Here is a 13,063-nt window from a genome sequence, read left to right as displayed (position 1 = left end):
TCCATCTTTGAGAATCCTTGCTTTGAAAACTTCATTAGCTTTTTCTGTTAAGATATTCACTTTAGCAATCATTTGTAAGTAGAGACTTTTTTTTAAAAAAATCATGCCACAACCTGAGGTGTAACTCCCCTAGAGGTAACAAATTATGCACCAAGTTTGCCTTGTTTGTGAGCTTTTCAAATGTGTATCAGTGCTACAGTTGCAAGGGCCCACAAACTTTTTTGTGAAAAGCCAGAGAAAGTATTTTCAACTCTGTGGCCCATACTGTTTCTGGAGTTGCAAACTGTGAAAAGCAGCCACAGATGCAAACAAATAGGTGTGGCAGTATTTCAGTAAAACTTTATTCACAAAAACAGGCCTTAGTTTGCTGACCCCTGCTATAGTGAATAACAAAATACAGATTCACCGCAAGGCATTACTGAATTCATTTGTCATTCATCTTTTATTGTTTTCTTAGTCAAACACTTAAAAGTACAAATTCTAATTAGAGAATGTGATATTTTGAGGTTAACAAAGGGCTATTTATTCATACTGGAAAGTTGAGAATTGCTGCTGCAGAAAGGAAGGTTTGGCCTTCAGATCTGATGAAGACCACTGTAAAGAAACCTGCTATTAACAGTTTCAAATGCATATTTTGTGTCCCAGGCTGTGGCTACTTTCTTCACATGGGCTATTTAATTTAATCTCCCATTTGAAAACAAAACCCAATGATGTACATACAATTAACCCTCATTTTGCAGACAAGAAAACTATGGCTCACAAAGTTCAGTAGCTTGGCAAGGCTGACGTAACAAACTAAAACTCTAGGGCTACACACATCCAAAGGCCATTCTTTACTACACAAGCCAACCAATCCTCCCTGGCGGGCAGAGAAGATTCACCACGTTTGAGAGGCTGGCCCAAATTCTTATACTCCCTGATGTTGTTCTCCTTGGGGAGCTCTTAACAGTCATCTCCATCTCAGGAACCTTCAACTCCCCTGTACTCCTCTGACCTAAGCATGAACACTTACTCCTTTCATTCCCCTTCAGCTTAAGATTTTACCAAAAGAAGGTAACAAATGGAATTAAAACCAAAAATTTTAACTAGCTCAGTAGATATGGCTGTTCTGAGACCACAGGTCTTGGCCCATTGTTATAGATCTCTGTAGATCAACTTTTTCCCTGGACACTGTACCTCCATGGGACAAAGACGCTTCCCTACCTGGCAACGCCCGTGTTTAATAAGCTCTAGAAATCAAGCTCTGGAGAAAAACTCCTTTTGCTACTCTAAAGCCTACATTATAGGTCCTCATTTTCTGTCCTAGGAACTGTCTCTTCTCTGGATAAAACACTAAACAAATATGTCTAGTCCCTTTTGAGGAGATTCTAAAACCCAGCCATGGTGGTCTTACCCTATGGCCCCAAAAGGCAACCACACTGTAACAGCCTAACAACACTGGGTGCAGTGAGAGTGTCTATCAGTTTCCTTATAGAAACTTACCCTACCTCCCAGCCAAAAGTATTTAGTGGGAACGGGGCTGACACTTGCAACAGTGAGCGAGCAAGCATGTCACTGATTACACTGATTCTGTAACAATACTTCAGTGCAGCAGTATTCCCTATTCCTGATCCTCCTTTCAGGACTTTTCATGGCTCCCAAGGCTGCCCTACCCTTGTTTTGGTGTGACTATCCCACTGTAAGGCCACTCCCCTGACAGCCACTGCTATGCTCCTCTTCCAGGAACAAGTAACTACCCTGGAAAAAGAAGAGATGAAACAAACCACCCTTCAAATATGAAGTAAAATAGTGCTTTAATTATTAAAAGATCACTAATGGGCTTTTTAAAAAGTCTATAAATCTTAAATGTAATGTTTTACTGGGGAAATGGTTATAGCAGCCTCCCATAAATTATTTGAATTCATAAACATTATCACAGTATTAAGAAGGCAAGGTAAACAAATAGCTTAAGTATTTTATTTGTTTGCAACTAAGCTTGTTAACACTATATAATGAAAATGTACAAAGAATAATGTTGCAGTTTTTGGTTAGATTTAAGTCAAAGACATTCATTAATAAGGAATCTTCGAATATGAATATTCCAGAATTTCTCTAAGCCATCTGATCAGAACGACTGTCTCTGAATATTACCTTACTTTGGAAGGTACTGGCGTACATTTGAATTAAACTCAGAATTTTTCAAAATAAGCCCTAATTAATAAAACTATTCTATATTCAAACTAAAACAATTTTAATAGAACTCTCCTTTCCAGAAACAATGATAAAGGAAACAAGGCATTTTGTAAAATGTGGTCCTGAACAAGTCACAGTAAAAAATAAATGTATACTTAACTTCCACCTCCTCAAAACAGAGGCTACTTTCTGTTCCTCGGTCTCGGAACAAAGGTGAAGAACAGTCTGTAAGCAACTTTGGGCAGGGGGTTGCCAAAACAAAGCTCAAGCAGTTGAACGTGGTCACCTCCTAAAAAGAATTTGGGGGAACCTGACCAAAGGATCCTAATTCTGTTTGTAATAACCGATTCAAAGGCGAAGCGGCTCCTCCCAAGTAGCAGTGCCACCAGGGGCTGGCCCAGCCCCGCGCTCACCTGTGTCGTGCTCCCAAGAAAACCCTGATGCTCCTGCTCCAGGGGAGACTTTTTCTTTTTAGAGGTTCAGTGTCCAGGGAGCTCTCTGTGTGAATGAGGTGAGCACAGACTCCATGTGGGTATTTTAAGGCTTGGAGTCAATATTTTTCAACACGGCTGGGCAGAGTCCACATGTCAAACGGCCCGTCTCCAGTTTGTCCTAATTCCTCACCACGCATTTGTAGACCTAGGACCACAGACCTTTGCTATGTCATCATAATCACATCTAATGTCCATCCTAACTTATGATTCATATTCTGTGCCTGGAAACAGTCCCTGTATTTAACAATAATACCTACACATAAAACAATCCACCATTACAACTTATATGGTCACAAAACATTAATGATCTTCTGTAGACCAAGCAAATGTTTTTAACCATAATTGTCGTGCATCAAATTCACAGCCAGAATCCCCAAGATCAAAAAAATTTGCACAATACAAATAATAACTTAAAATACACACACACACGCACACACACACACACACTCTCACACACTCACACACACACTTCTTACAGAACTGTGCTTGGGGAATCTCCATTTGCTGAGTGCCAGTGAGGGCATATTTTGCTAAACTGCTGCTCCAGGTATTTTTGTTTGGAAAATCTATCACAGTAGGGCACAGCTGTTTATTGGATGAGCAGAAAAGAAAGATATGCTTGTGGCAACCAGAAAGTTTTAAGGTCTTTCAAGTTGTATAAAATGGACCTGCAGAAACGTTTAAGTGTTCTCAGGATGCAAAGTTGGAGCTGAAATGTGATACCAAACCAGTTGCAAAAAGTGTACAGCAGCCATCTCTTGAGGTCAAACCTGGTACCCAGATATGCAAGAAAGCTTCAGGACACATCTATAAATTAGGAATAAAAACAAAAGAGTTTAAGAAAATTAAAAATATAGTGTCATGCTTTTTAAAAATATTAACCAATGGGAAATGTGATAAACGGCACGAAGACACAAGTCAACACTTAAAAGGTCCTAAGTTTTCCAGAATTTAAGAAACCTGACTCAGCTTCAGTTTAGATATACAGCTATTTATTACTTTATGCTTTGAGTAACCAGTAGTTCCAAGATGTCTAGAATTAAGAAATTCTGACCACACACTTGATAAGCTAGCTTAAGGAACTAACTTCCATAAATTAACAATTCAAACTATCTTTCTGCAGGAAAAGCCAGGTATCACACAAATTGGCATTGCAGTGAGACTACCTAGGTTTCAATCCTGGCTGAACTACTAGCTTTATGAGCTTGAACAAATTATTTAACCTCTTTAAGTGTTATCCTTACCTATAAAATGGGGCTAATGACAGTTCCTCCCTTACTGTATATTAAATAAACTCCATGAGGATTTAAAGGGCTTTACACAGTGCTAGACATTTTCTTTTTTAATGTTAGTTAATATTTAGCTTCACAGGGGTTTTGCTCTCAGGAGACAAGGTATTCAGTATCAAGATCTTGCTCCTGGAAGTCTTGGAAAATTCAAAGAAAAACTTGGCAATACTTACAGCTTGTTGGCCTTGTCCCATATCGTCGCATAATCTGATCATGTGTGAATTTCACAAAAGATTCATATTGTTCTGTAAGGGGAAAGACAGTATATACTATAACAATAAATTCTCCCCTGGTTTTTCAAGAATCAAATGTCAGGATCACAGCTAGCTTCCCAGTTTAAGTTATGTACTCTCAGACTCTCCTTTGTAACAGCCACTGAGGTGTGTTACTTCCTCTTAGATCCCAGAGCCAAATCTCTGGCTCCTACATTTGGTCACTAATCATCTATAATAGTCTGACTCTTGATTTCAACTCAGGTCATGATCTCAGTTTGTGAGATAGAGCCCCATGTCAGGCTCCACACTGACCGCATGGAGACTGCTTGGGATTCTCTCTGCTCCTCTGCCGCTTATGCATGTGCTCTCTCAAAAGTATAAACTAAACTTTTAAAAATTAATTAATTTAATTAAAAAAAATAAAGGGGAACTCCATGAACAGAGAAGTGACTCAGAGTCAACTGAACGATTTGGGGGTGAGGGCAGAAGGGAAATGACATATTGGAGCTGCTTCTAATATACGTTATTAGTATATTAAAGGATCAAAGAAGTTCAACTATAAAGAAACCCATTTAACTTTGTTGTTAAACCAACAGTTGGTTTAACAGTTCTCAATATAAGGCAGAGTTTCTAACATTCTGAGGAACCATGTGGTATAGGTCACCAGATTAGGAAATAATACTGTTACAGGAAGAAGTTGTTGCCTAAAACCTCTCTGATCACAACATTGTCCCCTTTCACTACATGGGTATTACTTTGTATTCCTGATTCAGATCTCTTCCTTTCACAAAAGGCTCTACTTGTTGACATCACTATCAACTCCTTTGTTCTAACCTGAGCTGTGCTTTCCAAACTTCACTCTGATGTACCTCGGAATCACAGGATGTCTGACTTCCCACATCCACCAAGTGACTCCCACCAGAAGTCTGAATATACGGACTATACTCCACTCCTCCCAACCACCTGTAAGGAGGTTAACCCAAATAATCTACTTAACACCTTTATTTACATGAAAAATTTTCAAAAGAAAAGCTTAGTTTATCTCATTTCAGAAATATAAATGAAAAGCCTTTCCATAAAAGTATAAATGAAATGTTTAGAATCACCAGAGAGTAACAATATTCACAACTCATTAAACCTTCTTACATGAGGTCCAGCTCTTTTTCTAAGTTACCATTTAACTGAACCTTATTTACTAAACCCTATTAACAATGGCATAGCCACTACCTCAGCCTACCTGCTAGTTTGGTATTGAGGATTTGCTCATACTCCTCCCGAATTTTATCTTCGTAGTCTTTTAAGAGACGTTCACATATTATTCCAACTTGTCGGAGGGTAAAAGTGGGCTGGTCCTTCTTCATCCAGGAGGTACCTGGCCAAAAGACAAACCTAGTTTTGTTTCTTTTTTGTAAGATTTTAAGTAATCTCTACACCCAATGTGAAGCTCAAACTCAACCCCGAGAATAAAAGTTGTATGCTCTACCAACTGATCCAGCTGGGTGCCCCAAGACAAATCCAGTTTCAACAGTACACTCTAATTCTAAGGCTCAGAATTAATAACTTTATGCAAACAGTCCTAAGGTACAAAAACTGTTTAGAAAAATGTTATTTTTCACAACCCTGCATGGAATATTTTCATAAAATTCTCTGAACTTCTGCCATTAGTTTTACAAAGTAAGGCCAAAGGTAAATTGAGAAGCAGGAGGAACAATGTAAGCCCATGTTCAATGCTCACTTGGTAAAGAACAAGAACGAAAAGTTGATATGAAGCCTCTACTCTGGATTAGAGAAAGCAGATTCACAGAGCTACCCAAACCCTTGGAGATTATCTAGACCTCTGTTTAAGTGAGGCAGTGCATCATAATTACCTATAGAATTTACAAAAAGATACACGTTCTGATTTAATTCTGGGTTAGGGCCTGGCTACCTTTTAAGTTCTACAGGTGACTCTGAAAAGAAATGGCTCGGAGTCTGATGCTTAGGAGACCAAGTGACTTGCCCACTATGAAAAAATGTTAGCAAAGTCACTGAAGTATGAATGAAGGAGACAGTTAAGCACTACATATCTCATCCTTGATCCCTTTTGAATCTAGGAAGAGAAGAGTGAAATGTTCTTAAGATGGAGTTAGAAACCAAAACATCCACTGGAATGCTAGAAAACATGGAAATTGGGTTCCTGATCCTGGGAAAAACAGCAGCTCCTTTGGTAGCCCAGTTATGAGTTTTGCCTAGAATCAGTTTCTTCAGCCCACTTAATCTATGAGCCATTTAACACTCTGAAACAAGTCGTTTTTACTTAAACCAAAACCAAAATTTCTTGTCTACAAATGAAACCTGACCAAAAGTTCTACCCAAGCATCACTATATTGTTTTTCTGCACCCATAACATATTCTATTACTTCAAAATTCTATTACTAAAATCTCAAAAGAAAATTAAAGACAGACCTGCTAACTATTACCACTGAAAGGTCTACCACTCAAGGGGCACCTGGGTAGCTCAGTCCATTGAACGTCCAACTTTGGTTCAAGTCATGATCTTGGGGTTTGTGGGTTTGAGCCCCACGTCAGGTTCTGTGCTGACAGCTCAGAGCCTGAGCCTACTTCAGATTCTGTGTCTCCCTCTCTCTCTGCCCCTCCCCGGCTTGCACCCTCTCTGTCTCTCTCAAAAATAATTAAACATTAAAAAAAAAAGAAAAAGAAAATTCTGCCACTCATGAATGTACAAGAGCAATTTAAAAGGGTGTTCTGAGGACCTTTGGGTTATAAGACAAAAATTATTTGAGGTGAAATTCACATAAAATGAACCATTTTAAAGTGAACAATTCAGTGTCATTTAGTAACAATTTTGGGACAACACTTATCTAGTTTCAAACTATTTCCACCACACGAAAGAAACACCCCTTACCTATTAAGCTTTTCCCCTCTCTCTCCCTAGGTCCTGGTCAACACAATTTGTGTTCTGTAAGGAGACGATTTTTAATAAAGGTAATCTTTAACTCTCAGAACTATTAAAAAGTAGAATACTTTGTGAGGAAAAACTCCTTTACTGTTAAAAGGACAGAGTTTACCACCAATGGAGATGTTTGAACACTAGCCTGTTAACTATTTGCAGGGATATGGCAGGCAAGACTGATGGTTGAACTATGTGACCATGAAGATTCTCCAACCCTGAGATTCTATTTTTAAGCACATCCTCTCTGACCACCTGTCAATGTTATAGGGCAGTGCTGTCACACAAACTTGTGCAGTGATGGAAATGTCCCATAGTTGTGCTAATACTAGAACTACGTGTGGCTACTCGGCACTTGAAATGTGGCTACTGCATCCAAGAAACTACATGATAAAATTTTATTAAATTTTAATTAACTAAAATCTAAACAGCCACATGTGGCTAATGTAATGACTATGATATTAGACACTGCAGTTACAGAGGGTACTTCTGCACTGTCAAATCAACCTAAGGTTTTTTTCCAATTTCATGACTCTATGGTTTGAAAACTATTTATAAGTAGTAATATAGTGCATACACTGTACCAATTTTATTGCTTTAGATGAAATCAATTCTGGATTAGGAAACCATCATTTGAAGTAGCATTTACCGTTTTTTTTTCCCATTTACAAATTCTTAAATGGTCTGTCCACATTAATACTCGCTTACCTGGAGAACTAGGTGCTGTGAGTGCTGTAGAATGAGGCTGACTTTCCGAAGTACAAGCTTCACTCTGATTAAGAACAACTTCTAATTGTCTCCACCTCTGATAACGACTATATTCTTGTTTTATGTTCTGAAAAATTTGTTCTAATAAAAAAAAAACACACTTTTTGAGCATTCACTTTATTGTGCCATTTCTTCAAACTTCTTGTCTCTTCCCCCATGTTATTAATATTAGCAAGAAAAATGTCGATACTGAATAAAGTACTCCTCCTAGAACTCCCACAGTATGCCCTCTTATTGCTATTTTAACAATACACAGAAGAGCAGCTATTTTAGCATAAGCCTCCCAGATAGTTCCCTTTGCTTGTCTTCCTGTGACAGTGAAGACCAGATCTGCTGTTTGCTTTAGAATTAACGAGTACAACTTACAGCAAAATAAAAAAAAACTCATCCTTCACCTAACAAGGAGCTACTTTTCATCTCCATTAAGCTGCACAATTTTACAAACTGGCATAATAGGGGGATTCTCTTACACAGGCCTTCTAAAAATGAAACTCTTGCCCCAATTGGGACTCAAGATCTTTGGGTGAGAGGACACCAGAAATCCCGGACACAGACCATGGGAAGACCTGAGATGTACTGCTTGGAATTGATGATCAGGGCTTAGAAAAGAACTTTCTGATCCTAGGAGGCAATATTTGATAGGATTCAGATTACTGTTCTGAGTCAAAGCAGTCCTGAACCAAATTTGCTAATGCTATTGAAGGGAATCCAGGACACACAAATTCACTGTCAAGTACATTCCTAGAGACAACAAAGAGTCTGGAAGGAGGTGGTTTTCAAGTTTTTCGTTTTTGTGGTAGAATATGTATCCACTTTCCAGATAATAAAGCCTCTTTATCAAACACAAAACCCAGAAAATCATATCGCCACCCTACTCATGTTATTCTAATGTATACTCTGCTATAATTTTATTTTTTAAATGAGATTAAGTGTTAATAATGCCATTTTGCTTCTTCCTAGCTATGTGACTATGACCTTGGAAAAGTCATTCAGGATCTTTAGCCTAGTTCTTCAATATAAATGTTAAATGCCTACCTGATAAAGTTTTGAAAATCAAAATCAAAGATTTTAATAATCTTCTAATAACAAGTGACAGTACATACAGCCCAGGAATTGACACAAACTTAAAGCAGCTCTACATGCGGCTAAATTCACTAACCCTCAGCCTAAACACACAATGTAGGATTAGCAAAACTTTCCTTTAAAAATGCTATGAAGTTCATATTTTAAGTCCCCTGAATTTATTAAGATTTCACTTCATCTTTAGAACGTATTATTCTCCAGCATATACTTGCCAGATTCAATACAAGGATGTAAGGAACTGTGAAGACTTGAAACAAGAAAGGACAAGTATGAGGACAATGCTCATGAGAACAGAAGGTCTTTGATAAACCTCTAAGTGCCTCCTGTATGGCGAAGTGAAGAAATGGAAAGATACAACTTTTAGGCTGGTTAAAGGACTAGCATATCCAAGAATTGAAACATGGCATGCAGAGAAGAAAAGTAAGGAAGTAGATGTGATTTTCTCTCCAAGAAGGCCACTTAAAAAAAAAAGAAAATGCAAACTTCTTTTTAACAGCGGATGGTTAACTTTAGGGACATCTGGGTGGCTTAGTCAGTTAAGCATCAGACTGCTGATTTTGGCTCAGGTCATGATGTCACAGTTCATGAGATCGAGCCTGCAGCGGGCTGTGTTGACAGCACAGGGCCTGCTTGGGATTCTCTCTCTCTCTCTCTCTCTCTCTCTCAAAATACATAAACATTAAAAAAAAAAACAAACAGTGGATAGTTAACTTTAATTCTTGCCTCCTATTATTATTTGAGGTTATGCTTCCAGGTTATATCAGACTAAGCCTATCCTCAAAATTCTATAATGATTCCTAGCTGCTACAGACCAAAATCCAGACTCTTATCATGGAATTCCATGCCTTCCAAGACTTGGCCCCAAGTTATGTTTCCAGTTCCATCTCCCACTATAACCCAGTTGCATTACATTATCCTTAATTTGTACGTTTTCTGGCCTTTGCTCAGTTTCCCTTTGTTTGAAATGTGGGTATCTTTCTTTTCCCAACATCATTCAAGACCCAGCTGAGGGGCGCCTGGGTGGCTCAGTCGGTTGAGCGTCCAACCTCAGCTCAGGTTATGATCTCAAGGCTTGTGGGTTCAAGTCCCCATTGGGCTCTGTGCTGAGAGCTCAGAGCCTGGAGCCTGCCTGCTTCGGATTCTGTGTCCCTCTCTCTGTTCCTCCCCCGCTCATGCTCGGTCTCTCTCTCAAAAATGAATGAACATTAAAAAAAAAAAAAGACCCAGCTAAAATGCTACCTCAATCTGGATATTTACTCTCCAACTCTCAAGTCTTGATCAATTAATTGCTCTGCACCTAGACTCACTCCATGTTTACAGGTTAGCAACACCCTCCTATGTCTGGTATCCACCTAGCTCATTTAAGCAATAAAAGGCTTAATTTTATGTGCCTTTTCCACAAAAAGTGCTATGACACTTATCTTTTCTTTAAAGTGAAGCAGGAGTGCCTGGGTGGCTCAGTCAGTTAAGGGTCCAACTCTTGGTTTTGGCTCAGGTCATGATCTCACAGTTCTTGAGTTCAAGCCCCACATCAGGCTTCATGCTGACAGTGAGGAGCCTGCTTGGGATTCTCTCTCCCTCTCTCTCTCTCTGCCCATCCCTCACTTGCTGTCTCTCTCTCTCTCTCTCTCTCTCAAAATAAATAAATAAAAACTTAAAATTTCCTCCCCCCATTCTTCCTTTTCAGTCCAGAAGGCATCTTTCACTTAAGCCAAAGCATCATATAATCAATCATTCATACTTTCTTTCATGACAGAACCATACTCCAATGAGCATTAAGGAATTTAACTGATCAATCTTTGCAAATAAATATTTTAAGTAAGATATTTTAATATAAATTGCCAAGAAGGTAGTTTGCATGATCTATGCAAAAACTAAAATTTAAGATAAAAATGGACTCCCATTACTGCACTCTGCAACACTGAAGCTTCCAAAGGCATTCCATAATCATTTACTAAACAGTTGCTGTAATGTGAACTACAGGAGAATTAGTCTAAAGGGTAGTATTAGAAGAAATAAGATATTTGCATAAAATCCATGAAGACAGGGCAAGTATTAATTCTATTTTGCAGAATAGAGATCCAGAAATTAATTCTATTTTGCAGAAGAGAAATCCAGACTATTCTTGGTGTCTGTAGGAACAGCAGAACAAAAAATATCACTTCAAGTGGGCATTTTTGTCTCCTGATTTTGAAGGACTCTTCACAAAAAAACTTTTGCAAACATTATGTCCTTCAGTACATAGGGCTTTCCAAATAGTAAGTGATCAGGGAATTTAAAGTGTAACAGAGTTCCTTGTGGGGCAAGGATAGTCAGGTAATGGATGGAAGACTTAAAACAGAGCAAAAGCATAGTTTGGAAAAAAAAAAAAAAGTGTTGAAGTCTAGGTAAGACATAGCTGATAAATCCTCTGAATGCCAGGATAAAGAAAAGGTGAACATGAGAGAGATACAGTGTCTAGGAGAGCTTGCCTGGCAACTGCAGGAATCTTGTGAGAGGATGAGGGCCTGAAATCTGCATTATGGAGATGCAGAGGAAAAAGGAAATAAAGCCCAAAGGCATCGGTAACTGAAAAGGGGTAAGGAAAGAATGATATTAAGGCGGTCCTAAGGTTTTGCTCATGCTTGAGGAATAGAAAAACACACACAAAGAAATAACTTTGCTCAAGTCCAGTTCTGAGGACCCTCCCCCATCTCCGGGAGCCCTTTAAAACTGCTACATATTAATTCTGATGCACTTTCCCCTCTATTCCTGCACAATGGTGGGGGGGGGGGGGGGGGGAGGAGAGGGGTTGTCCTAACTTTACAGTCACACTAGCTCTTCCCTTTCCCTGGCCAATGTGGAATCCTGACTGAAAGAGAGCCTCTGTTACGGATAGTTGAATTCCTGCTTCTGGAATCTCTGTATGTTTAAGGATTCTCAAACAAATTCTAGTTAACGACCTACCGATTTCAAGCCATATATGGTACAAGACAATAGCCATACAATTAGAAAAAACACGGCCAGTCCCTTAGAAATAGGTTCAAATCGGATTCCATGACTTCTGCGACGGCCTCCGGTCCCTAAAGACTTCAGGAAACCCTCCAAGCTACAGTACAGTGAACAGCACGCACTCAGGCCCCTTCCCAGGAACCCGCCCCCAACCCCCACCCTCAAGGCCGGCTTCGTGAGGAGAATCCCATTTTCCATGGCCCACTGGATCTGCTGGGCGGCTCTGTGCAGGCCCGGGCAGCGAAGGCAGGAGGGGCTTCGCGCACGGGAAGGGCCCAGAGCGGCTAGGGATATCCCCATCTTCCTCTGCCCACCCCTCTAGTCTCTCCAGCCCCAGGAAAACCGAAAACGGACACTGTGGCCCCACCACCCCTCCCGGATGTCTCCCATCCCCGGAAGCGACAAGGCCCAGCGCACCCCAGTTCCCGTTTCCGAGGGCAAAGAGGGGGTCTGTGGGTGAATGAGCCCAGCGCCCAGAGCCGCCCCCCCCCCCAAAAAAAAAATGCCTGGGCCTGGCTTCCTGCCAAGCCCGCAGCGCAGGTTACCCGGTGTTGGAAGGCGCCGCTCGCTCCCGGGCGGGGCGGGCTGCTGCAGAGTCGGCGGTGGGGTCTGCGTCTGGAGCAGCGGCGGCGGCTCGGCGTCCGGGGGCCTGAGGCCCGGAGTGGGGCCGGGCAGAGGGGCGCAGCGCCTCCGCTTCGGGGAACCAGGGCTCAGCAGCGCCGCCTCGAACTCCATGGGCCGCTTCAACGTCGCCCCGCACGCCATGCCGCCGAGGGGCCAGGGACCAGAAGCGGACGCGGAGGCAACTGCAGGCCAACCTCCGGCTCCTCAGCGGAGCTCGCAAGCCAAGCCGGCTCCAATGGCGCCTTCAGCACCCGGCAGCGGCGCTGGCCCCGCCTCCTGTGACGTCACGGGCCCTGGCCACCGCCCGGCAGAGGGGGAAAAGCCGGAAGAGGTCCGCTCTGGGAGGCCCGTCAGCCACGTTCCGGCCCCCGGCGCCTCCCGCTGAGGAAATGGAACAGTCTGGGCGGAGAGCCGGGTCGCCAAGCAACCTCGGGAAGGCCCCCGCCCCCGCCTCCGCCCCTCGCGGGGTCCCATCAT

At 41.3% G+C, this 13,063-nt stretch overlaps 1 protein-coding gene across 1 annotated transcript; it reads right to left on the bottom strand.

The window, feature by feature from the left end:
- Positions 1-1,934: 1,934 nt before the first annotated feature.
- AKIRIN1 (akirin 1) lies at positions 1,935-12,982 on the bottom strand. The gene is made up of 5 exons (XM_045476815.1): positions 12,508-12,982; positions 7,829-7,969; positions 5,408-5,542; positions 4,129-4,200; positions 1,935-3,473 (listed from the first exon to the last, which is right to left on the bottom strand). The coding sequence occupies exons 1-5, from the start codon at positions 12,725-12,727 to the stop codon at positions 3,463-3,465; spliced, it is 579 nt and encodes a 192-aa protein (XP_045332771.1). The 5' UTR covers positions 12,728-12,982; the 3' UTR covers positions 1,935-3,462.
- Between the last annotated feature and the right edge of the window lie 81 nt (positions 12,983-13,063).

This window comes from Leopardus geoffroyi, chromosome C1 (assembly GCF_018350155.1).
Source record: "Leopardus geoffroyi isolate Oge1 chromosome C1, O.geoffroyi_Oge1_pat1.0, whole genome shotgun sequence".
NCBI classification, from domain to species: domain Eukaryota; kingdom Metazoa; phylum Chordata; class Mammalia; order Carnivora; family Felidae; genus Leopardus; species Leopardus geoffroyi.
The sequence above is the reverse complement of the archived record's forward strand: the minus strand, read 5'-3'. Positions and strand labels throughout refer to the sequence as shown.